General features: G+C 35.0%; 1 protein-coding gene across 1 annotated transcript in view; it reads left to right on the top strand.

Moving 5' to 3' along the window:
* The first annotated feature begins 12946 nt into the window (after positions 1–12946).
* Positions 12947–24365, top strand: part of LOC103114806 (probable ATP-dependent RNA helicase DDX60) — an 83839-nt gene continuing 72420 nt past the window's right edge. Inside the window, exons 1-7 of the mRNA XM_060171615.1 lie at positions 12947–13211; positions 15352–15421; positions 17605–17794; positions 18081–18422; positions 19671–19793; positions 21001–21171; positions 22622–22780. Of these exons, the coding sequence (XP_060027598.1) occupies positions 12947–13211; positions 15352–15421; positions 17605–17794; positions 18081–18422; positions 19671–19793; positions 21001–21171; positions 22622–22780 (1320 nt within the window). The remainder of the gene's footprint in view (positions 13212–15351; positions 15422–17604; positions 17795–18080; positions 18423–19670; positions 19794–21000; positions 21172–22621; positions 22781–24365) is intronic.

Below are 24365 nucleotides of genomic sequence, written 5' to 3'. Positions count from 1 at the left end.
GAAGGGTTCCTCTGTCTCCACAGCCTCTCCAATATTTGTTGCTGCTGTCCTTTTTGTTGTATGCCATTCTCACAAGGATGAGGTGGTATCTCAATGGTGACTTTATTTGCATTTGTCTGACAATCAGTGACCTGGAGCAATTTTTCATGTGTTTGTTAGCCTTTTGGATCTCTTCTGTAGTGAATGTTCTGTTCATGTCCTCTGCCAGTTTTTGGATGGGGTCATTTGCTTTTTTGTTGCTAAGTCTGCAGAGCTCTTTGTATATTTTGGTTATTAGTCTTTTGTCTGATGTATGGCATGTAAAGATCTTCTTCCATTCTGTGATGGGTCTCCTTGTTTGTGTGATAGTTTCTTTGGCTGTTCAGAAGCTTTTCAATTTGACATAGTCCCATTGATTTGTTTCTGCTTTAGTACTCCTTGCAATTGGGTTTGTATCATCAAAGATGACCTTGAGGTTTAGGTGGGAAAGTGTTCCACCAATGTTTTCCTCTAAGTATTTGATAGTTTCTGGTCTGACATCCAGGTCCTTGATCCATTTGGTGTTGATTTTTGTTTCTGGTGAGATAAAGTGGTTCAATTTCATTATTCTGCATGTTACAACCCAGTTTTCCCAGCACCATTTATTGAAGAGAACCTTCTTCTTCCATTTAATCCTTTGGGCCCTCTTATCAAAGATTAGATGTCCATAGGTGTGGGGGTTTAGATCTGGGCTTTCAATTCTGTTCCATTGGTCTGTGTGCCTATTTTTGTTCCAATACCAGGTTGTTTTGATGATGATGGTTTTATAATATAGTTTGAGATCTGGGAGTGTGATGCCTCCATTTCTGTTTCTTTTCCTCAAGATGGTTTTGGCAATTCTAGGTGTTTTCAAGTTCCAGATAAATGATTGTAGTGTTTGTTCTATTTTCTTAAAGAAGCTTGGTGGAATTTTGATGGGTATTGCATTAAATTTGTATATGGCTCTGGGGAGAATATTCATTTGATGATATTTATTCTTCTGATCCATGAGCATGGGATGTCTTTCCATTTCTTGGTATCAGTTTCTATTTCCTTGAAGAGTGACTCATAGTTTTCAGTATACAAGTCTTTCACTTCTTTGGTCAGCTTTACTCCTAGGTATTTGATTGATTTTTCTGCAACAGTGAATGTGAGTGACTTCTGGATATCTTCTTGTTTGGATTTAGTGTTTTCATAAAGAAATGCCACTGATTTTTCTACATTGATTTTGTAGCCTGACACCTTACTATATTGCCTAATGACTTACAGTAGTTTTCTGCTGGATTCTTTAGGTTTTTCTATGTATACTATCATATCATCTGCAAATAGTGAGAGTTTGTCTTCTTCTATTCCAATCTGTATTCCTTTGATTTCTTTCTCTTGCCTGATTGCTATGGCAAGAAGTTCCAACACTATGTTGAAGAGTAATGGTGATAATGGACAGCCCTGTCTAGTCCCAGATCTGAGTGGGAATTTTTCAGCTTCTGTCCATTGAGTCTGATGTTGGCTATAGGTTTGCTATATATGAACTCCACTATCTTGAGGAATTTTTCATTTATTCCCATTTTTTTAGTGTTTTGAGCATGAATGGGTGTTGAATTTTGTCAAAGGCTTTCTCTACATCTATTGAGATAATCATGTGGTTTTTGGTTTTTCTTTTATTGATGTAGTGAATGACATTGATTGACTTACGTATGTTGAACCATACTTGCATCCCTGGTATAAATCCCACTTGGTAATGATGAACAATCTTTTTGATATACTGCTGTATATGCTTTGCCAGGATCATGTTTAATATTTTGGCATCTATGTTCATCAGAGATATTGATCTGTAGTTTTCCTTTTCTGTTGTGTCCCTATCTGCTTTTTGGTATTAGGGTGATGTCGGCTTCATAGAAGGTGGAAGGGAGTTTTCCTGTTACATTGTCCTTGTGGAAAAGCTTCAGAAGTATAGGTATTAGTTGTTTCCTGAAGGTTTTGTAGAATTCATTTGTGAAGCCATCTGGTCCAGGACTTTTGTGTTGGGAAGATTCTTTATAACTGTTTCAATTTCTTTGTCTGTGATTGGTGCATTTAGGTTTTGTAGTTCTTCTTGGTTCAGTTTTGGAAGGGCTTATGTTTCTAAGAATTCTTCTATTTCTTCCAGATTCTCTAGCTTGGGGGAGTATAGTTCTTTGTTGAAGTCTCACATAATTTCCTGGATTTCTGTGGTATCATTTTTGATATTTCCACTGCTGTTTACAGTTCTATTTATTTGGGTCTTCTCCCCCCCTTTTTTTATTGAGTCTGGCTAGGGGTTAGTCAATCTTGGTTACTTTTTAGAAGAACCAACATTTGGCTTCATTGATCTTTTGTATGGTTCCCTTATCTTCAACGTTGTTTATTTATGCTCTAATTTTAGTGCTTTTCATCCTTCTGGTTGCTTTAGGGTTAGTTTGTTCCTCTTCCTCTAAGTTCTTAAGGCATGCAGTAAGGATATTTATTTGAGCTTTTTCTAATTCTCTAATATGTGATTGTATGGCTATGAGTTTCCCTCTCAATACTGCTTTAGCAGTATCCCAAATATTTTGATAACTTTTGTCTTCATTTTCATTTGTTTCCAGGAACATTTGAATTTTTGCTCAAGTACCTCTCTGACCCAATGGTTCTTAAGCAGTATTGTTGTTGAGTTTCCAAATTCTGTGTCTTTTAGTAATTTTCTGTTTGTTGTTAAATATTAACTTTACCTCACTGTGGTCTGAGAAGTTACTTGGGATGATTTAAATGCTCTTTAATTTGCTGATACTGTATTTGTGTCCTAACATGTGTTCTATCTTTGAAAATGTGCTGTGTGGATTTGAAAAGAATGTGTTTCCAGTTTTTGGGGTGAAAAACTCAGTAAATGTCCAGGAGGTCTAGCCTGTCCATCTCTTCATTTAAATCTCTTGTTTCTTTGTTGATTCTCTGCTTAATTGGTCTGTCTAAGTGTGAGAGTGGGGTGTTAAAATCTCCCACTATTGTTGTATTACTGTTGATGTATTTTTATTTTTGTAGTTCTTTCAATAGATGTTTGATGTATTTAGATGGTCCCTCATTTGGGTGCATATATGTTAATAATTGATAAATTTTCTTTATTGATGGATCCTCTAATCATATGTATTGGCCTCGCCTATCTTTTATTACTTTATTTAACTTAAAGTGTATGGTGTCAGAAATGAGAATGGATGTTCCTGCCTTTTTGTTGTTGTTGTTGTTGTTGTTGTCCATTAGCCTGTATGGTATTTTTCCATCCTTTCATTTTAAGTCTGTGTGTGTCTTGTTGTGTTAGATGGAATTCTTGCAAGTATCATATGGTTGTGTTGTGTTTTCTGACCCATCCTCCCACTCTGTGCCTTTTAATGGGTGAATCTAATCCATTGACATTTATTGATATTATGGATTGAATGTAATGTAATGCCATTATTAAACAATTCTTTATTTGCTCTAATATATGGCAAGTATTATAGTGATGTTCTTGTTCATAAGAGGTCTTTTAGTACCTCTTTCAGTGCAGGTTAGGTGATCATTCCCTCCTTTAACTATTGACTGTCTGAGAAGGTTTTGATCCCTCCATCTAATTTGAGTGGATGTTTAGCAAGATATATTATCCTTGGTTGAAACCCTTTTTCATTCTGGGTTCTATAGATACCTTGCCATTCTCTTCTAGCTTTTAGAGTTTGCATGGAAAAGACTGCTGATAGTCTTATGGGTTTTCCCCTGTATGTGACTTTTTGCTTTTCTCTTGCAGCCTTCAGGATTCTTTCTTTATCCTTACTTGTTTTCATTGTAACTTTGATGTGTCTTGTTGTCTTCAAGTCTGGGTTGAATTTGCATGGGACTCTTTGGGCATCTTAAATCTTAATGTCCTTTCTGTTGTTTAGTTCTGGAAAGTTTTCTTCTATAATTTTCTCTAGAATGTTTACTTCCTCTTCCTCTCTTTCTTCCTTTGGTAGGCCAATTATATGAATGTTACTTCTTTTGAGATCAACCTATATGTCTCTGTTGTTGTTTTCAGTGTCTCTCAATCTCTTTTTGAGCTCTTTTACCTCTTTCTTAGTTTTCTCTAGCACCCTCCTCTGTCTGGCTAATTCTTTATTCTGCTTCTGTTAATCTGTTTTCCCTCAGCTTCTTTTTTTTCAGTTCAGTTATAGTATTAACTTGTTCTGCTAATTGGCCTTTTAGCTCAGCTATTTCACCTTTCAGTACTCTAGTTACCTCAAGGTAGCTAGTATTATCTTTTGAGGGTCTCATTTGTTGCTTCCCTAATTCTGATAGCCTTTTCCTCCATAGTTGTCTTCATTTCTGTGATTAATAAGTTTATTATTGCTTGCATACTTTTCTTATCTTTGGTTACTTCTGACTGATTTGGGGTTTCCTTGGGCTCCTGTCCTGATTCACTGTGGTAGCAGTTTTATTTGCTCTTGATCTATTGATGTGATTTTTGTTTTTCTGTTCTGTCACTCTTCAGTTGTTGTGTTTTGAGTACAAGCCATGCTATACTAAAGACCTTTATGACAGTCACTAACCTCAGAAATTACAAAAACAGCAACTGAAGCAAGGATTGATGCAGTTCCATCAATATCAGTTAGCCAACAACACCTCCAATCCATGAAAACATAGCAACAAAATAAAAGAAAGAGGAAAAAAGGGTAAGCAAGAATAGACAATTATTCAAATCTACTGACCACTATAAATTCTAGGGATAGAAAGGGGAGAAAGGGAAGTAGAGAAGACACAGACACACACACACTCCACTCCAAGTAGGATTTATTCCCCAAAATAATTTACAAGTGAGTATCAGTGAATTCAGAAGACAAAATATGGAGGAAAGAAGACAAGAATAAAAAAAACAAAAGAAAGTGAAGAGCAGTGAAAGGAAAAAGTTTATTTTTTTAAGTTATCTGGAAGGTGGGAAAAAGGAGAGTGGAGGGAAGAGGTAGAAATAAACAAGTTCCTCTCAGAATGGATAGGCCATCCAGTCACCTAGCAATGGAAAAAAAAAACAGTTAATTTTGGTCAATCTGAAGAAGGAAGATGGAAAAGGGACCGTGTATATAATAATAGTATTAATAAAATAATATAGGATAAAATAACCCTAACAGTCTGCATCTTGTACCACTCCAGATTGGCAGCAGGCAGCCTGAGCAAAGAGAGCCAATTGTAAGAAGTATCAAAACAAACAAACAAAAACCACCACAACAACAAAAGAAACCTCCAGATAGTCTTTCCCAGGCCAGGATAAGGCTTTGATAGGTTAGGTATTTTGTCACTCAAATAGAGCTCCAGCCACAAAAAAAAAAAAAAATGAGAGGGGGAGAGAGAGAGAGAGAGAGAGAGAGAGAGAGAGAGAGAGAGAGAGATGTTAAACAAAAAGTGAAAGGCTTGGAATGACATCCCTGGTGAGCCTGGAGTCTTGGTAAAGAAAATAGCTCAGCAGGAAGCCTGCTAGAAGGGGCTGTCCAGCCCCTGAGGGCTGGTTCAAGGGTTGGGGGGGATGAGGTCAGAAATAATCAAAAGATTTTCCTTTGTACCCCTGGCTTCCACTTGTCAGCCAAAGTGTGAGTTATGAGACTGAATTTTGATGTCACTCTGACCAGTCCATGTTCACCCTCCCCCAGACAGCCTAGTATCCTACCCTATCCAGAGAATCCTAGGTAACAAGCTGCTGCTTTTTGAAGCTCAAGGCAGCTGCTTCACCAAAGTCTTCATCTTGGCTCAGCCCCCAGAATTTTTTTTCTATAACCCAGTTTCTGCTCTTCCTAACATCCCTTTTGGACCCTATTGAATATAGATGTCCTCTATCATGTATTTCTTTCTTTGTTTTAATGTGGAGCTTGGACCTGTCTTGTGCCAGCTTTGTGGCATTCCTAGGGGCAATTTTTCTCATTCTTTTTCAGAGAGACAGAAATAATAAATGCTACACCATGTATCTGACACTCCCATGTAGACCTGAGGGTTTTTTTGTTTGTTTGTTTGTTTGTTTTGTTTCCTCCAGATTCTGGTACTTGAGTGGGGGATCTCACAGTAGACCTAAGCCAGATTACTAGCTTCTCCTGTTAACTCTAGTGGCTAACAACAGGAAAAGACCAGGAGACCATTTAGTCACAAATGATCTGTTTATTGTACAGAAGGCAGGGATTAAGTTGTAGAAGGGAACAAATGACATTTTTCACATGTGACAGTAATGATGGGCTTTTAAGGTCAGAACCCTCATGGTGAAGGATCTAATGAATGAAGAGAATTGATAGGAGTAGAGGAAAAGTTCAGGAATGATTAGTGGCTATTGGGTAAGAAGGTCAATTAGCTGAAGGTATTTAGAAAAAAACATGTTAATTATACCAGCAAGGGAGAGGCAGACAGAGAGGAGCCTTTTGGTCAAGGCAGAATATTGGTATATGGAATATATGTCATCAAGGAATGAGGAAATGGAGTGGGTCTCACTATTATTCTACTGACAGTGTAAGATAATGGAGTATAGTCTGTATGTGATCAAAGATGGTGAACTTTAAGCAGGCAACCGTTTGGTTTGTAACAAGGGAATGAGTTAAGTGTTAGGGGGGTGTAGGTTTTTGTGATGCTTGAGAGACTGACAAGGGAAAACTGAGTCAGGAAAGCTTTTTCTGCCATGCTCAGTCTCTGAAAGGGGGAGGCTGACAGGTAGGGTATCTTTTCAGACCTCCATCTTTATGATGGGAGTCCCTCTATGCTCTTACCATGCATTCACAGTTATCCCACATCCAGGGTTATTTCAAAGGAAATTAAATAAAAATCACAAAAATGACTTTTAGACTGTGAAAAAAATAGTAATTACCAGAGATGAAAGAGGAGGAGGAGGAGTCTGGTGGTAGCGCAGAGGGTTAAGCACACATGGCACAAAGCACAAGGACTGATGTAAGGATCCAGGTTCGAGCCCCCGTCTCCCCACCTGCAGGGGAGTCGCTTCACAAGTGGTGAAGCAGGTCTGCAGGTCTCTATCTTTCTTCCCCTTTCTGTCTTCCCCTCCTCTTTCCATTTCTCTCTCTGTCCTATCCAACAACAATGACATCAATAACAACAACAACAACAATCACTACAACAATAAAATAACAAGGGCAACAAAAGGAAATAAATAAATATTTAAAAAATTCAAAAAAAAAAAGAAAGAGGAGGAGGGTGAGAAGAATTGGTTTAGGTTATTTTGATAAGTTGATAGCTATGGAACTTTGGTGATTTTGTGGAAAGCCACATTTATAGAGGTGTTCAATTATACTACTTCAAATCTCTAAATAATGGCAAAAAACATTGATTTTAAAAATACATTTTGTTGCATTTTCTCATTTCTTTATATCATTGATTATGTAGTCAGACAACATAACATCTGCCTCTCTCTCTCTCTCTCTCTCCTTTTCTCTCACTTCCAGGGTTATTGCTGGGGATTGGTGCTGGCACTATGAGTTCACTTTTTCCCCATTTTATTGGATAGGACACAAAGAGATTGACAGAGGAGGAGGGAGACAGAGACAGAGAGAGGAAGATAGACACCTGCAGACCTGCTTCACTACTTTCAGGTGGGTATCAGGAGACTTGAACCTGATAAAAAGTCCTACTTGTGCAGGACTTTGACTTAGTACTATGTGTGCTTAATTACTATGCCACCACCCAGCCCCAGATAAAATGATGTCTAAGCAATAAATATTTAAAAATTTTATAGACATAACATGTTTTCTTGTATATGGCTGGCTAATTTCATAAGTATTTCTTATATGCTTGTATTGGTTGTATAATCAGAAACTATTAGGTGTAGTAGCAATTAAATATTTCAGTTTTCTTATGCCTACACCAAACACTACACACACACACACACAAATATGCATGTAATAATTATTTCTCTGTCTCATTGAAATCTAGAGAGACTCAACAAGTGAGTTCTGTATATAGCACCTATTCTGAGCATTTGCATTTTGTCTTTTTGTTTTATCTCCCATTGAACATCAAGTTTCATTCAATGGATCTATTTTGAGCACATGTTGTGTTAGGTTCTAGTCTACACTGATCATGAGTTTTGAGTTGATAATGATGTCTAGTGAGTCTCAAAAGACTATCCCAAAATTTTCTATATTCATAGTGTAATTCTCCTACAACTTAAATAAGCAATTAAAAGAAGGAGGAGAAAAGAAAGGTCTGGAGTTAATGGGATGATCAGAACCTTGGAGTGATTGATATAAAGGGCGTATACCAGAAGACAGTGAGGCAGGCTTGTATGTGCTTTTGACCTTTGATTTCACTTTTATAAAGGGTGCTGTCTGGAGAAATGATTATGTGTCAACGTTTGTGATAAACTACTTGGACTTCCTCTTCCTACCTCTCTCTAAGAAATGAAACTTACTGTCAGCAAACTGAATTGTTGCAGAAAGAATTCTACCAGAGTCCAGTGATTCAGTTAGAGGACTAGCGTAGGTCTGTACCTCTTAAATCTTCTCAGGACACCTTTGAAGTCTCACTCTTCACATCCTGTGCTTGATGATGACTGTTGGACTGTGAGAAAGGAGAATTCAGACCACAGGTAAAATAGGGTGTTATTTGTATAGAAATGATGTGGTAAGAACATATGAATGCATATGTTTAGAAACCATTTAAGAAAGCAAAACTAATTTCCATGAACTAAGTTAAACTTGAAGATTAAACTTGCTACAGAGTAGTAGTGATTATTTCAATCTCTACAACAAGATACTTTGCTCATAAATTAAATCAAACTTCTTTTGAAACTGATATTAAAGTATCCTCTGATTGGATTGCAATCATATTTTTAAATATGCTAAAATTCCTTGGTATATGATTTTTTTTTTTTAGATAAGGTGAAACAAGTATAAACCCTTGGTCTTTGCAGATCTGTGATTACTATGTGGAGAAACAGGGCTGTATAGGAATGGTGAGAGGCAATGCTCTAAACTGAAGGCAAAAGGCACATCACTGGTGAATGGCCTCTGTTTTGAGAGATGTGAAATGATGCCATATAATAACAGAAGATAGGGAGTTCGGCCGTGGCGCAGCAGGTTAAACGCACATGGCGCAAAGCGCAAGGACCAGAGTAAGAATCCCAGTTCGAGCCCCCGCTCTCCACCTGCAGGGGAGTCGCTTCACAAGCGGTGAAGCAGGTCTGCAGGTGTCTTTCTCTCTCCCTCTCTGCTTTCCCCTCCTCTCTCCATTTCTCTCTGTCCTATCCAACAACAACGATGTCAGTAACTACAACAATAAAGCAACAAGGGCAACAAAAGGGAACAAATAAATAAATAACCTTTTTAAAAAAGTGCCATTGGAATCTTGATAGAAGATTGGAAATGATAGATTGCTTTTGGTAGAATGGCCATTTTGATAATCTTAATTCTTCCAATCCAGGAACAAGGAATGCTATTTCATTTATGTATATCCCTCTCTAGTTCTTTTAACAATTCTCTATACTATTCCTTGTAATGTTCTTTCATCTCTTTTGTAAGATTCACCCAAAAGTGTCTTATTCTTTTGCTTTTGACTGTAAACAGGATTGTGTGTTTTATTTTCCTTTCTTCTGACTCCTTTGTATACAGAAATGCCACATATTTATGAGTATTGATTTTTGTTTCCTTCTACTTTATTGATTTATTATTTCTAATAATTAATAAATCAATAAATTATTTTATATATAACACATAATATATAATAAAGGATTATATATATGTTTAGGATATATATATGTTTATATATAATCGTGTCAAAGCAAATATAAACAAAACAAAATTTAAAAAATAAAAATCAAGTTAAATTATTGTTGCATCTGAGAAATTGATTCCCATTTTGTGCTTCTACCCCACAGCTTTCATTCACTAGCTATTATATAATCAACATTACATATATCATAATTAATCTACTAACTTGTCTTTCTCTAGACTACATCTTTTTGAGAGAATAACCCAGTGTGCTCTCTGACATGATAGTAAATGACCAACAAAAATTGAGTAGATCAGATTTAGAAATGACTAAGTAAATATTCAAGGCTATGAAGACAACATAATGGTTATAAAAGACTTTCATGCTTGAGGATCTGAATTCCAAGTTCAATACTCAGTACCTCCATAAACCAGAAGTGAACAGTAACTGGTGTCTTTCTTTCTGTCTGTCTGTCTCTCTCTGAATCTTTATTCCTCACTAAAATAAACATTTTAATAGTAAGTATTCCCAAAATATTCATTAAAATAAAATAGTGTGTTTTAAAAAAATATTTATTTATTCCCTTTTGTTGCCCTTGTTGTAGTTATTATTGTTGTTATTGATGTCATCATTGTTTGGTAGGACAAAGATAAATGGAGAGAGGAGGGGAAGACAGAGAGGGGAAGAGAAAGAGAGACACCTGCAGACCTGCTTCACCGCCTGTGAAGGGACTCCCCTGTAGGTGGGAAGCTGGTGGCTTGAACCGGGATCCTTACGCAGGTCCTTGGGCTTTGCGCCACATGTGCACCGGGATCCTTACGCAGGTCCTTGGGCTTTGCGCCACATGTGCTTAACCTGCTGTGCTACTGCCCAACTCCCAACTTGTGGGTTTTTTAAGTGAAGTTGTATTTTCTGAACATAATAAAGCCAGAACCAGAAATTTTGAAATTATAAGGATTTGTTGTAGAATAGTCAACATTTTTATATATTTTAAAATTATTTTATTTGTTTATTTGTTATTTTGAAAGAGAGAATCAGATTATGATGTCACCATATATGGTACTGGGAGATTAAACTCAGTTCATGTCTGCAAGTCCAACACCCCTCAAATTGCACCAATTTTCAAGCCAGCAACTCTTTCTGATGTTTCAATGGCTCAGTTATACAATTATTACAGTTTGTTGAAGGTTGTGCTGTGTCAACATTCATACACCCTGTAGATATTCCTCAGAGAAGTTTTGGAATGAATTACAGAAGCTTCTGTGTAGAAAATTGAAGATATAATCATGGTTTGAAATAGTCACAGAGTGAAAAACTTTAAAGTGAATGTTTATGCACTGAGGAAAGAAGTAATAGTAGAGAGAAAATGGGTAGAGTGATACAATCTTTAGTATAGGGTTCATGAGAGAGGAAGAGTGGATTCAATCTGCGACAAATGAAAATTCAAAAGTGGAGGCAAAAAAGGTGCAGATGCACAAGCATCTGTAAATGATGGTAGCAGCAGGACATTGAGATTTATGAGAAATCTTTACAGTGTCTAATATCATCTATATAGAAAATGAGTACAGTGATCTCTGGAATGTTATGTTCCTTAGAGTACAATCAATATTCAAACTGAGAGCAGAAAGTTTAACAGATCTTAGAGAACAACTGGCACCATTTCTCAGAAGATTTGAACTGCTTTATTGATAGGGATGGTAAACAAATGTATTTTCTAGTTAAATATTTTCTTGTCAAATGCCAGAGACTGTAATAATCTATTTCAGTAAAGGTGAAAAGTTGAGAAAATAGGTCTTATTGAATGGAAACCCATTTAGTTAAGTTTGTTGGTAGGTTATTATATTCTCTCTTGTCAATTCCACTTTAGTCATACATTCAGTTCACTACATGCTTGATTTAGTAACTTCAAAATCAACTTCCATGCATATTTCTCCAGTTTCTGAAACTATATGTTGACCTGTTTTTAATTATTTTGATTTTTAAACTATTTCCTTGCATAGCAGAGAATAAACTCCACATGGACAACACTAAATATGAACCTCAGTTAACTTCCTAGAATCAGTGAAGGGACAGGAGCATATCTTGAGGAAAAAAGCATAGCTTTGCAATATGGCCATTTTTAGGAAAAGTCTAAGTGGTTTTCAATAAGGCAAAGTCTGTTATTTTCTAGTTAGGATTGAAGATTCTTTAGCTTTTTCATCCAAGTAACTCCTTCAAGGACCTTTGCTTAGAGGTTACTGACATCAAGATAGTATAGCATCTTTTTAGTGCTACCATTTTATAATAACATCAGAAATGTTATTTTCAGCTTAAATTTCCCTAGCACTAGGCAAGACGAGATGATCATTTCAAAAATTGCCCTTGGGACATTCTGACTTCTATAGTATGTCTTCACTGATGCATACCTACAACAACTCATTCTTTGTGCACAATTTTCTAATTTTATTAATTGACAATGCTTAGATAATGAGTATTCTCAATTCCTTACTTTCCATTCGTACTTAATTAGAATAAAACACACAGAAAAACTTTGACTAATGGTATTCTGTTATAAATCAGGAAAATGGAAATCAAAACCATAATGAGATATCGCCTCAGTCCTGTCAGAAAGGACTTCACCTAAACAGACAAGGGACATGGATGAAAAGACAATGAATGTCCTTGGAAGGGGGTGAGCCTTGCTATATGTGCAGCTCAAACTCAAGTCACTAAATGGGAGAGTATATGGCACCAGAGGAAATTTGCTGTGGTGTCTCTTTCTCTCTAGTTCTTTTTATCAAAATGAAAAAAAAAAACAGTTGACAACAGTGAAATTGAACATGTGTGCACTTACACACACACACACACACACACACACCAAGAAACAACAATATTGATAATATTGGTGAAAATGTTTGTTGGTTGCAAACTCTGTGGAAAATAATATGAATTCTCAAAAAAGTGGAAATAAAAGTATCATGTAATCCATTTATTCCATACCTTGGTACTTATTTAAATAAAATGGAAACTAATTTGAAAATATATATGTACTTTTATGTACACTGTGCCAAAGTATGTTTTTAAGTACATGTTTTGCCATAGCATGCAACTTCACCTTTCCTTTTGAGCTTCACTTTTCCTTTTGAGCCTTCATTGCAGGATTGTGAGGAATCATCTTCATTAGGAAACTAAGGTTTGAGAAAATTTAGACAGAAAAGAAGGAATGGCATAGATCTTATCCTATGATGTGTTATAAGTAAGTGAAAAATAACCATTATTTTTATAGACCATGGCTTCTACACCTGCTACATTGAATGAAATCTTAACCTCTAGTGACAGTGACAGTGACAGTGAAAGTGAGACTGATACTGAAAGTGGAAACTGTGGTGACAGTGAAAGCACTGAGAGTTTATGGTCATTTGATCAATCTGAAGAAGATGATCTTCTAAACTTAGAAGACATAGTAGAAGAGCCAACCTTTAAATTACCATGTGAGTTTGAAATCAGTGGAGAGAAACCTTCAGATGTTAGCAGCTGTGATGCAGAAAAATCAGGTAAGGCATTACCCAAACATTACTCCTCTCCTTATTTAGGGCATTTCAAGATGCTTTTATCAGTAAAAATATGAAATAGCATGATAAAATGGTTAAATTCTAGGGTCAAAAAATGAAAAAAATTACATTGAGATGTCTTTGTTCCTTGCAAGAAATACTAAATAACTAAAGATTTAATAAGATAAATACGTAAAGCCAGACCCAGCCAAATCTTTTAATACACCATTGTGAAAATGGTTTTATTTTTAATTATCTCTTATCTATTTATTGGGTAGAGATGGCCAGAAATTGAGAGGAAGGAGGAGAGAGACAGAGAGACACCTACAGCACTGCTTTCCTATTTGTGAAGCTTTTCCCCTGCAGGTGGGGACCAGGGGCTTTAAACTGGGTTCTTGCATGTGTGTAACATGTGTGCTCAACTAAGTGTGCAACCACTTGGCCCCTAAAATATTTTTCTTAATCGTAGGAGCCACCTATTTAAAAATCATTTTTATTGGGGGGGGTTACCAGTTTATAGTGCTTTTGTTGACACATGGATCTTTCTCCCTTTAATGTTTTGGGACTCCTGTCAAAAATTAAATATTCATGGGTTTGGGGGCTTATTGATTGCCTTTAAGTTGTATTACACTGGTCTCTGTGTCTTTTTTTTTTTTTTGCTCCATTATCTGGGAGTTTTGACTACAATAACTCTGTAACATAATTTGAGTTCAGGAAGCATATACCTCTGTTCTTGTTCTATTTTTCTTAGGTTTGATTTGGAAATTCCCAGTTTTCTGGTTCCAGATAAACTGTTGTAGCTTTTGTCATATTCCCTTAAATAAATTTGGTGGAGACTTTATGGGGACTGCACTGAATTTGTATATGGCTTTAACTAGAATAGTCATTTTGATGATAATTCTTCTAATTCATGAACATGTATCTTTATATATTTTCTATCTCCTTAAATAGCAACTAATAATTTTCAGTACACAAGCCTTTTATCCCATAATATTTAAGTACTTTTTGTCCTTTTTAAAAATTTTTTATTAGTGATCAATAAGATTGTAAAATAACAGGTACAATTACATATAGTTCCCACAACAAGATTGTGAGATAACAGGTACAATTCCATATAGTTTCCACCACCAGGGTTCCATTTCCCATCCCCTTCATTGGGAACTTTCCTATTCTTTATCCCTCTGAGAGTACGGACCAAAATTCTTTATGGGGTGCAGAGGTGGAAGTTCTGGCTTCTGTAATTGCTTTTCTGCTGGACATGGAGGTTGGGAGATCGTCGATCCTGGCAGACCGTCGATCCATATGCCCAGCCTATTTTTCTTTTTTTCCCTAGTGGGGTAGGGCTCTGGAGAAGTGAGATTTCAGGACACATTGGTGAGGTTATCTATGCAGGGAAGTCAAGATGGCGTCACAGTAGCATCTGCAAATTGCTTTCCTATTCTTTAACCCTCTGGGAGTATGGACCCAGGGTCATTATGGGGTACGGAAGGTGAAAGATGTGGTTTCTGTAATTGCTTCCTTGCTGAACATGGGTGTTGATAGGTGGATCCAGATCTCCCTGCTGAACGTATGGTTACTTTTTTTCTTTTGCCTATCCAGGTCCTAATTTCTTTATTGTGTCATTTAATAGGAACATTTTATTGAAAAGAAATTTTGAGAAGAAATTTACTTCACAGAATTTTATAATTTGGGAGGTGTATAGAAAATTATGGAATTTATCACTTTATAGTTTCTCTTTAGTAGAGAAACATTTCAAGACAGACATATCAACATAGTTATATAATCTCCATATAAATTAATTTTAGAAGTAGAAAACTTCTCTGTATATTTTTGTTTTTGTGTACTTATTTCAATTATGTATATCTATTAAGTTAATTTGAAAATCATAATTTATCATTTTGAAACATAATTCTATTTCAAAGCACTGAGTGTTGGCTTATCTTGTTCATAACTCTTTTTATTACTTTATATTAAGTAGTATGGGAACATTATAAGTGTTGGTGTATCTAACTCAAAGATGAATCGAATCATGGATATGTTATATTGCAAAAAATATATATAAGTATACTTAAATTTACCAAAGAAGCTATAATTTTAATTATTTTAAAATTTAACATGAAGTTTTTGTTATTTGATTTTAAAGGATTAACAGAATGTAAGGCAGTTCTTAGGGAACTTTCCTCATTGATTTGGAAAACTCTGTCTAAATCTACGTAAGTACCACAAAATTATTCAAAGTTTACATCATTTGAATTAACTTATTTGGTATGTATGTCATGACTTTTAATTACCTCCTGCTAGGAATCATAGTTCTTCTTCTAGTGTTTGCCCTTCTTCCGTAGCCAGTCAACAGCGTCAGGTTGAGCCTGATGTCTGCTTGTTGCTGGCTTTGAAAGTGACTGGGATCCATGTGGATTCAGTCGGCTAGGAAGGATTGTCAGTTTCCCCAATAAATGGGTACTCACAGGATGCACCACGAGAAGGTCGATCCAATGCATCCCATGGAATCATAGTGTAACCTTACCAATGGGATTAGAGTTATAGTCCATATTGAATACTATGTAAATATCAGGAGATTATTATTTTGACTAATGCAAAAACATTATATAATATCACCAAGGACAAATACGCCAAGCCAAAGCTATTTAATTTCATCAACAAAAAGTTTCGCACACATGTTATTGTACTGGAACAAGGAATACAATGGCAAAGAAAGAATATTATTCTTCCATAGGTGATATGTTGAATAAAACCTTGTGGTGTTTGGCTCCAGATTCCTATTTAAAAATAATTTATACTTAATGCATGATGTTTCTAATTGAATTCAATTAGAAAACATGAGTATTCTAAAATGTCACTGATAACAGGCACATATAAATATATATTATGACCTAGCCTTACTTTGGTTCTAACTACTTTATAGATATTTCTGTTACTATTATAACAACAACATGCACACTTTTATTTATTTATTTTTTTAATGAGAGAATGAGAAAGCATGAGTGAGAGAGAGAGAGATCAGAGCACTGTTCAGATCATATCTGGCATATATGGCACTGAGGGTAAGCCTGGGACCTTATGTACACAAATCTTGTAGTCCAGAGCTCTACCATAGCCTATCTCCTTGGCCCATGATTAGCTGCTTTTAATTCTTTCCTTACAGGACAGGAAATTATAACATAAACTTAATAAATAATTTTATAGTCTCAAATTTGTAGATACAGGATTCTAATTTAGGCCCTTCAACTCCAATATCTGCTCTACTGTGTTATGTGTTAAAATACACAGAGTAAATTCTAAAATTATACACTACAGAATTAAGTTTTTTTTAATATAGTACTTTGTCATATATTCACCAACTCCCACCCAAAAAAATACTGTTAGAAGGAAGTATGTAGTTTATCTTTTATATAGTAGTAGATATTGGAAGTGATGATGAATTGAATTTCCTGAAGTCTGTTTTTATTATTATTATTATTATTATTATTATCTTTATTTATCAGATAGAGAAAACCAGAAATCAAAATCGTAAAGGGAGATAGGAAAAAAGAAAAAGAGACAACTGCAGCACTGCTTTACCACTTGCAAAACTTTCCCCTTGCAGGTGGAGAACAGGAACTCAAGCTTGGGTCCTTGAACACTGTAACATGTGCACTCAGCAAGGTGTGCCACCACCCAGGCATAGTTTTATGCAATTACTCTGGAAAGCAATTTTAGTAACTTACAATGTACAAATAATCAATTCCATTTATGTAAATGTTCCCTGGTTTCATTTATAAATTAAGGGAGAGTCAAAAAAGTTATCATTGTAACACAGTTTATAACACATGAAAAGAATGCAGACTATATTGTGAGGCAAACATAGTTATTATTTTATAATTAATAATTTAACACTGTTTTACAGAATTATAAGATTTCAGGAGTGTTTTCATATACACACTCTCTACATGCAAGTGACCACCCCTCCCTATCATAATAAAAATGTTATTTTAACCCCCTTGCCCTCCTCCCACCCTCATTCCTCCCAATAACCATCTTTCTTCACACATTTTAAAATTACAGTCTAGTAACCCTCTTTTTATTGGCAAATTTCTTTGCTTTAGTCATTTATACTGCACATAGTAGAGAAATCATCCAGTCTTTTATCTCTTTATTTATTTCACTTATCAAGACGATGATGAGAACTAACAACTTAGAAATGGCTTACATCAATGAAACAGGAAATGACAGTTACTGGTGAAGACGTGGAGAGAAAGGAACTTTGCTACACTGCTGGTGGGAATGTAAACCGATACAGTCCCTATGGAATACAGTTTGGAAAATATGTAAAATAAAAGTGGAAATGCCCTATAAAACTCAATAATGTTTATATTATCTGCTTTGTATTTTTGTTCAGCATGATAAGCTTACTTAAAGACTTTGTTGAGTCTGAATTTTTTTTGATTGATGGAGATTCATTATTCATCACTTGTGTTTTGAATGTGAACTACAAGCAAGGACAAACTCTTCATTTCTTCTATATAGTTGAACAATTTCTGCATAATTTTATCCAAAAGGAAGCAAAATTTGTAATAGTCTTTTTTAAGGTAACACATATTCAATTCTCTATTATCTTCCAATAGATTATGAGAAAAATTCATTGAAATTTTCATCAGTCATTAGTCTTTTAGGTATTTTTCTCCTCCATATGGTTGACTGGAAAATAACTTATGAGACTTTAATCTGATTATTTCTTCAGAATTCAGAAAAACACATTTTAATCACCTTGAACTTAAATCTTCATCATATTAATACAAAAGTTTCTGCATAGAACTTTTAAGAAAATATTTTGTTTTTATCTCTAATATTAATACTTGGTTTATTCTTCTGTAGGATGCAGAAAATTTGTATTTTAACTGTTCTGAACTCCTGACTCTTCGTACCATGCTGATTCAACATTTAGAGCACAATACTGATGTTACTATTCACACAGAATTTTCCAATTGTCTGTCACCAGAATGGGAGATATTTCTTACAGAATATTACCCATATTTCCTAATTGTCTCAGAAGTAGGAATAACATCTCGTCAAATACAATTTTTAAATGTTCTTATACTCCATGCTCTTAAGAATAAAATTAATATTGTACAGTCTTTGGGAATGGAATCAGATCTCATTAGAATTTATGGATACTATGCCTCAAGTAAATATGAACACAAACATTTTTTTGAAATGGTATGTTAAGTTGCTCAGTAGAAATCTATAATGTAGGTGTGGAGAAAATTAACCTGTCTATATCATATGTCTTTATTTGAAGATTATGGGAATGGAAAGACTCTGAAGGAAAATTATAACACAAAGAAAGAGTGCAAGATTCTGTATGTAGTTTAGTAAGAGAGGTAGACTAACACTTTGAGTTTGCTATTTTGAAAGGTTGGAAAAAGTTATGGCTATCTACATGTACAAAACTCAATGGGGAGAAACAACTCAGGTCAAAGATATGTGAGCACCACAGTGGCAAATTCTGTCATAAGGCTTGCATATGTGCATATACACATACCTCTCTGCATGTTATATGTCCATATACTCATATGGATATTTTATATATGATTTACATATGTATACAAAAGTGTGTGTGTATGTGTATGTGTGTGTGTTGGGCTACTTCCAGCTCATCTCACTTTTAAAAGTAAGATAGAGAATATTTTGGGAGCCAGGTAGTGGCATACCTGGTTAAACATACATTGCACCTAATGCTGGGATCTGGGTTGGAGCTCCATCTTCCTACCTGCAGTTGGGGACGTTTCACAAATTAGATTTGCAGGTGTCTTTTTTTCTCTCTATCTCCACCTCTTCCCGCAATTACTTTTGCACCTATCTAACAACAACAACAAAAAAAAAATAGAAAAAAAGAGGAAAAAATGGCTGCTGGGAGCAGTGCATTCATAGCACCCCAACTAATCCTGGTGGCAATAAAAAATAAATAAAGAGAGAAAAGAAAAGAAAGAAAGAAAAAGAGAGTATTTTACTTCCTTACTTAATGTGTCTGTGTCTACCAGAGATGAAAACACTTCCATGGCTCAAAGCTAGAACCAATTATATACAAGTCCTGTGTGCAATTGTTGCATTATCCCTCTCCCTGCCCTGTCAGTACTTTAAAAAAAAGTTACTTGAAATCTTTTCATCCATTTAGTAGGTAAATATAAAAGAATTATACTATTATCAAAACAAGTACTTTCTCAATGTTCAGTTTTCTTGAAATTAAAGGCATAGGATTTTTTTCCTTATATACTAAAAACAACAGCGAATAGTCCAAGCAAAAGTAGCGAATCCTACTTTAGCTTAAATTAACTGATTTGGTGTGAGGGGGGCATTTTCTGCAACCGAATGATCACTAACATTGTTTTTTACCTTGTGTTTAGTTTACCTATATTTTTGAAATATGTATTTTCATTTAACCATAAGGTATATTTGTTTTCTTAGAATGAGAAGCAACTACGGCATGCTTTACTTGACTACATAATAGACAATTTCAAAAATTCACAGAACATGAAAATATTACTGTACAATAATTTGGAACTAAGCTTTGAAGACATACAGAAAGAGGTAATAACTGTTACCTGGAAATTAAAATCCAATCTGTAGAAAATGTGCTTTCAATGATTTGTTGCTTTTAGTAGACACAATTTTCTTTATCAGCATCCATATATTTACTGGAAGAATACTTTTACTTGCATCTTTAAGAAATGTGTGCCAAGCTGCATAATACAGAGGCAGAAGGAAACATGCAAATTTCTTTCACAAGAATTATTATTGGGGTTCGTTGCCTCATTGATTGCACCATTCCTAAGGAATTTATTTTTCCTTTCCTTTATACCCTTCTTATCTTATGGATTTTTCAGTGTTTCCATTTAATAAATAACAAACAGATAACATTTTGAAATAAAAAAGGAATCATAAAATTATTACAGCCTAAGTGAAGTTTCATCTCAAACTCATTCTATATTAGTTAACAATATCTCTATTCTTATGATTATGTACAGAAGTTTTAGAGGTACTTTTGATTTAACTGTATCCATATGCCCCAAGTCCTATTCACACATAGTCCCTATCATGTTGTATCCTGAGCCTGCCACCTCCTCATTACCCTTATCTCTATGACATTAGTGTGAGACCATTATCTTTTTTGAATAGACCAAATGTAGTAGACCAGGTTACATTGATCTCCTTGTATTTCTGGAGCTATTCTAGATACCCTATGATTTTCTTCCTAAGTGATAATGAGAGTAATCTTTTGAAAATGTAAATTTTATATCATGGAACTACTCAGCTCAACTCTACTGGAATAGTTTATTAATGTTATATTAGGATGTTTTATTAATCTTAGAATGAAGCCCCTGTGTGTCCCTATGTAGATGCAAAATGAAAACATTAAGTGAATAAATGGGGCCAAGTAACTTACATAATGATATATTAAGTATTTAGTATATTTTAAAATTCAGAATGAGATATATCTTCTCATTGAAGAAAATATCTTAAATCTGTATCATTTCCTTCTGCTTTTATCTAGTTTTGTTTCCTATTCTCCAGTTTTATCAAAGTGTAAACGCTGGGCCATGTGGTGGCATACCTGATTGAGCACACGTGTTATAATGTGCAAGGACCTGGGTTCAAACCCATTGTCCCCACCTGCAGGCGGAAAGCTTTACAAGCGGGAAAGCAGTGCTGCAGATGTTTCTAGCATTAAATATCATCTAAGTTTTGAATTGTATCTCTTTATATCAGTAAATATTTAAAAAATTACTTTATTCAGGTACATAAAAATATGTCATCACTTCAGAATCTGTGGCCAGAAGGACCTGATATCAGAAGTGTAGTCTGCTCAATTTCATGTGCTGTGACACTCAGCCTCTATAAAAGAATGTTACATGATTCAAAAGATTATGAAAATCTAGACGCAGATGCAGAAAATCATAACACACAGGTTGGAATCTTTCAAATATTGATTTAATTAATGCTACTTCTAAATATGTGTAATGTTCATGTTTAGCAGCTATAGATGTACCTTTCTCACCTAACAGAAAATGTTTGTTGACTAAACATTGATATATATGTATATCTGTATACATATATGTATATACTGATCATATGTTTATGAAAACATGAAGGCTTCTTCACTAAACAAGTTAATCTTTGTTTTCTGCAGAGTTTATCATCTCTTTTCAGACCACAGGAAAACTATTACTCATTTCATTCTTTTTCTCAGGATATCTGTACTATAGCTGAGAATTTCTTAGTCCAATTTCAAGATATAGATGATGATATAACTCACAGAAGACACAAATTTTGTAAAAACTACTGGAAGTGGTGTTGTGGATGATAGTGGTTAAGATTGTCGTAAACCCAGCAGGGGTTAAGTGCAGGTGGCGCAAAGCGCAAGGACTGGAGTAAGGATACAGGTTCAAGCCCACTGGCTCCCCACCTGCAGAGGTGTCGTTTCACAGGCGGTGAAGCAGGTCTGCAGGTGTCTTTCTCTCCCCCTATCTGTCTTCCCCTCCTATCTTGATTTTTCTCTGTCCTATCCAACAGCAACAACGTCTATAACAACAATAACAACCACAACAAGGGTGACAAGGGCAACAAAATGGGAAATAGCCTCCAGGAGAAGTGGATTCATAGTGCTGGAGGCAAAAAAAAAAAGAAAAAAAAAGATTGTGGTGAACCTGGAGAACTAGTCAGCTACCTTGTTGCTAAGAACCCCCCCTTTTTTTCCTGTTAGGAGTCCTATAACAATGGTGATATTGTTATTAGTAACAAGTAACTTTTTCTATTTATTATATGGCATTGCTATCAGCTATCTACATGTCCATTAAATCTTACATTCATTCTACAAGATATGTTTTCTTTTGATTTTATTTTGTAGCTGAATAAGAGCTAAAAAGATGGGCTCCTACTGGTAGCAAAGCAGAAATGCAAATCTAAGTTTTTGCTTACTTCTGCTAGAATATGTTGTTTTACTATGCAGATTAGACAGTTTACTCAGCCCTTGTATTGTACACAGGAAAACATGTGAAAATAAGAAACTGTATCACCCTCATTTTATTGCTATTTTAAGGTTGTAAATGAACAGATCTTAGTCATACCACCAAACTAGCAACTATGTACTATCATTCTACAAAATGAATGTACTGGATACAATAAGTGCTTAGAAATCCTATTTATTTAGAAATATTTTCAGTTTTAACTATGTGTTCTTATTATAAAAATAGCACATTTATGAAAATTCTATTTCCAATAAAGTAGCTATTATAATAAACAAAGCTATCATATGGTAAAGTTATGGGTAGGACACTTTTTAATATATTGTTGTCTATCTGGATTATTACATTGCCTGTGTGTGAGTTAATACCTTCATAATTTCACATTTTTACTAGAACTTGAAGAAAGCACCCACACTGGGTGAAGCAGCAGATATTTGCAGAATGCTCTGTCTCAGTGTGATTTTCATGCAACATTTACCCTTACATCGAAGAGCTCAAAGCAGGATCATTACTCACATTTGGGACAAAACGCTTTCACCATTTCTGAGAATGGTAGGTGCACCATGTGGAAATTCAGTAAGGCAGAATTCAGAAAGACACCACTTGCTTTTTCTGATGTGTTTTCTGTATGCATTTTCAAATTGTTCCTGGAAAACAACATGTTTTTGGAAAGGTAGCTGTGATACACATATAAGTACCTGACAAATGGACCGACCAGTCAACGTCCATGTTCAGCGGGGAAGCAATTACAGAAGCCAGACTTTCTACCTTCTGCAACCCACAATGACCCTGGGTCCATGCTCCCAGAGGGATAGAGAATGGGAAAGTATCAGGGGAGGGGCTGGGATATGGAGATTGGGTGGTGGGAATTGTGTGGAGTTGTGCCCCTCCTACCCTATGGTTTTGTTAATTAATCCTTTCTTAAATAAAAAATAAAATAAAAAAATAATACTTCAACTGCATGTAAAATGATGCGTATTCATAAGAATTCCAGTTATTTAATGGTTTTGAAGAAATAACAATACTTACAATATCTATATAAAAATGATACAACTATATATATATAGTGCTCTTATACTTGATTCATATTTTTGTTATCATTAAACCTTAAGAATCCTTAGTGTTTGTAATTGACATAGTGATTCTTAGTATGAAATTTTTGTATAACTGTTGCAATATCATTTTGAAGAAGCTTTAACCAAATATTATATTATATTATTTATGACTGCTAAGAGTAGGATTATTCCCATTAAATATTAGCACAGCATGAGAAAAAAGTAATCTTGAGCTAAGTAAATGTGAAGCAGTACCTTTGTAAGAAACATAGAAACACATAAATCATAGTTGTATGAAAGTAAAACCCACTGTTGGTATTATTAACACAATAGTATTATGAAGGCTGATGATATTTCCATTTTATGTTTTATAAATTCCACCTTATCTATGAATGGATTTTATTTAAGTCTTCAATCCAATAATGATAAAGTAGATAACTTTTAAATCACTTTATTGAGGAAATGTTGATCAAAAATTATATAACCAATTTTAACTATAACTCTTTAGCAATGACAATGAAAGATCCATGAATTTTCCTTCCTTACTTTTAAATATGTATTTACTTACTTTTGTGAGAGTAAAATCCAGAGAGCAAGAGAGATCAAATCACTCCTCTGGTATGGGACCTCAGGTATGGAAAAAATGTACTCTTACTTGCTTAGCCTTAACCTAGATGTTAATTTTGTTATCTTTAATTGTAATATTCTGGGTTTTTGGAGTCCACAGGTAGCGCAGCAGGTTAAGCGCACGTGATGCAAAGTCCAAGGACCGGTGTGGTGTAATGATCCGGTTTCAAGCCCCAGATCCCCACCTGCAGGGGCGTCGCTTCACATGTGGCGAAGCAGGTCTACAGGTGTTTGTCTTTCTCTCTGTCTTCCCCTCCTCTCTCCATTTCTCTCTGTCCTATCCAACAACGATGACACCAATAGCAACAACAATAATAACTACAACAATAAGAGAACAAAGGCAACAAAAGAGAATAAATAAATAAATATTAAAAAATATTCTGGGTTTTTCTTTTCTTTTCTTTTCTTACTTTCTTTTTTTTTTTTTTTTTTTTGCCTTCAGAGTTACTGCTGTG

Source organism: Erinaceus europaeus, chromosome 2, assembly GCF_950295315.1.
Source record: "Erinaceus europaeus chromosome 2, mEriEur2.1, whole genome shotgun sequence".
NCBI classification, from domain to species: Eukaryota; Metazoa; Chordata; class Mammalia; order Eulipotyphla; family Erinaceidae; genus Erinaceus; species Erinaceus europaeus.
The sequence above is the reverse complement of the archived record's forward strand: the minus strand, read 5'-3'. Positions and strand labels throughout refer to the sequence as shown.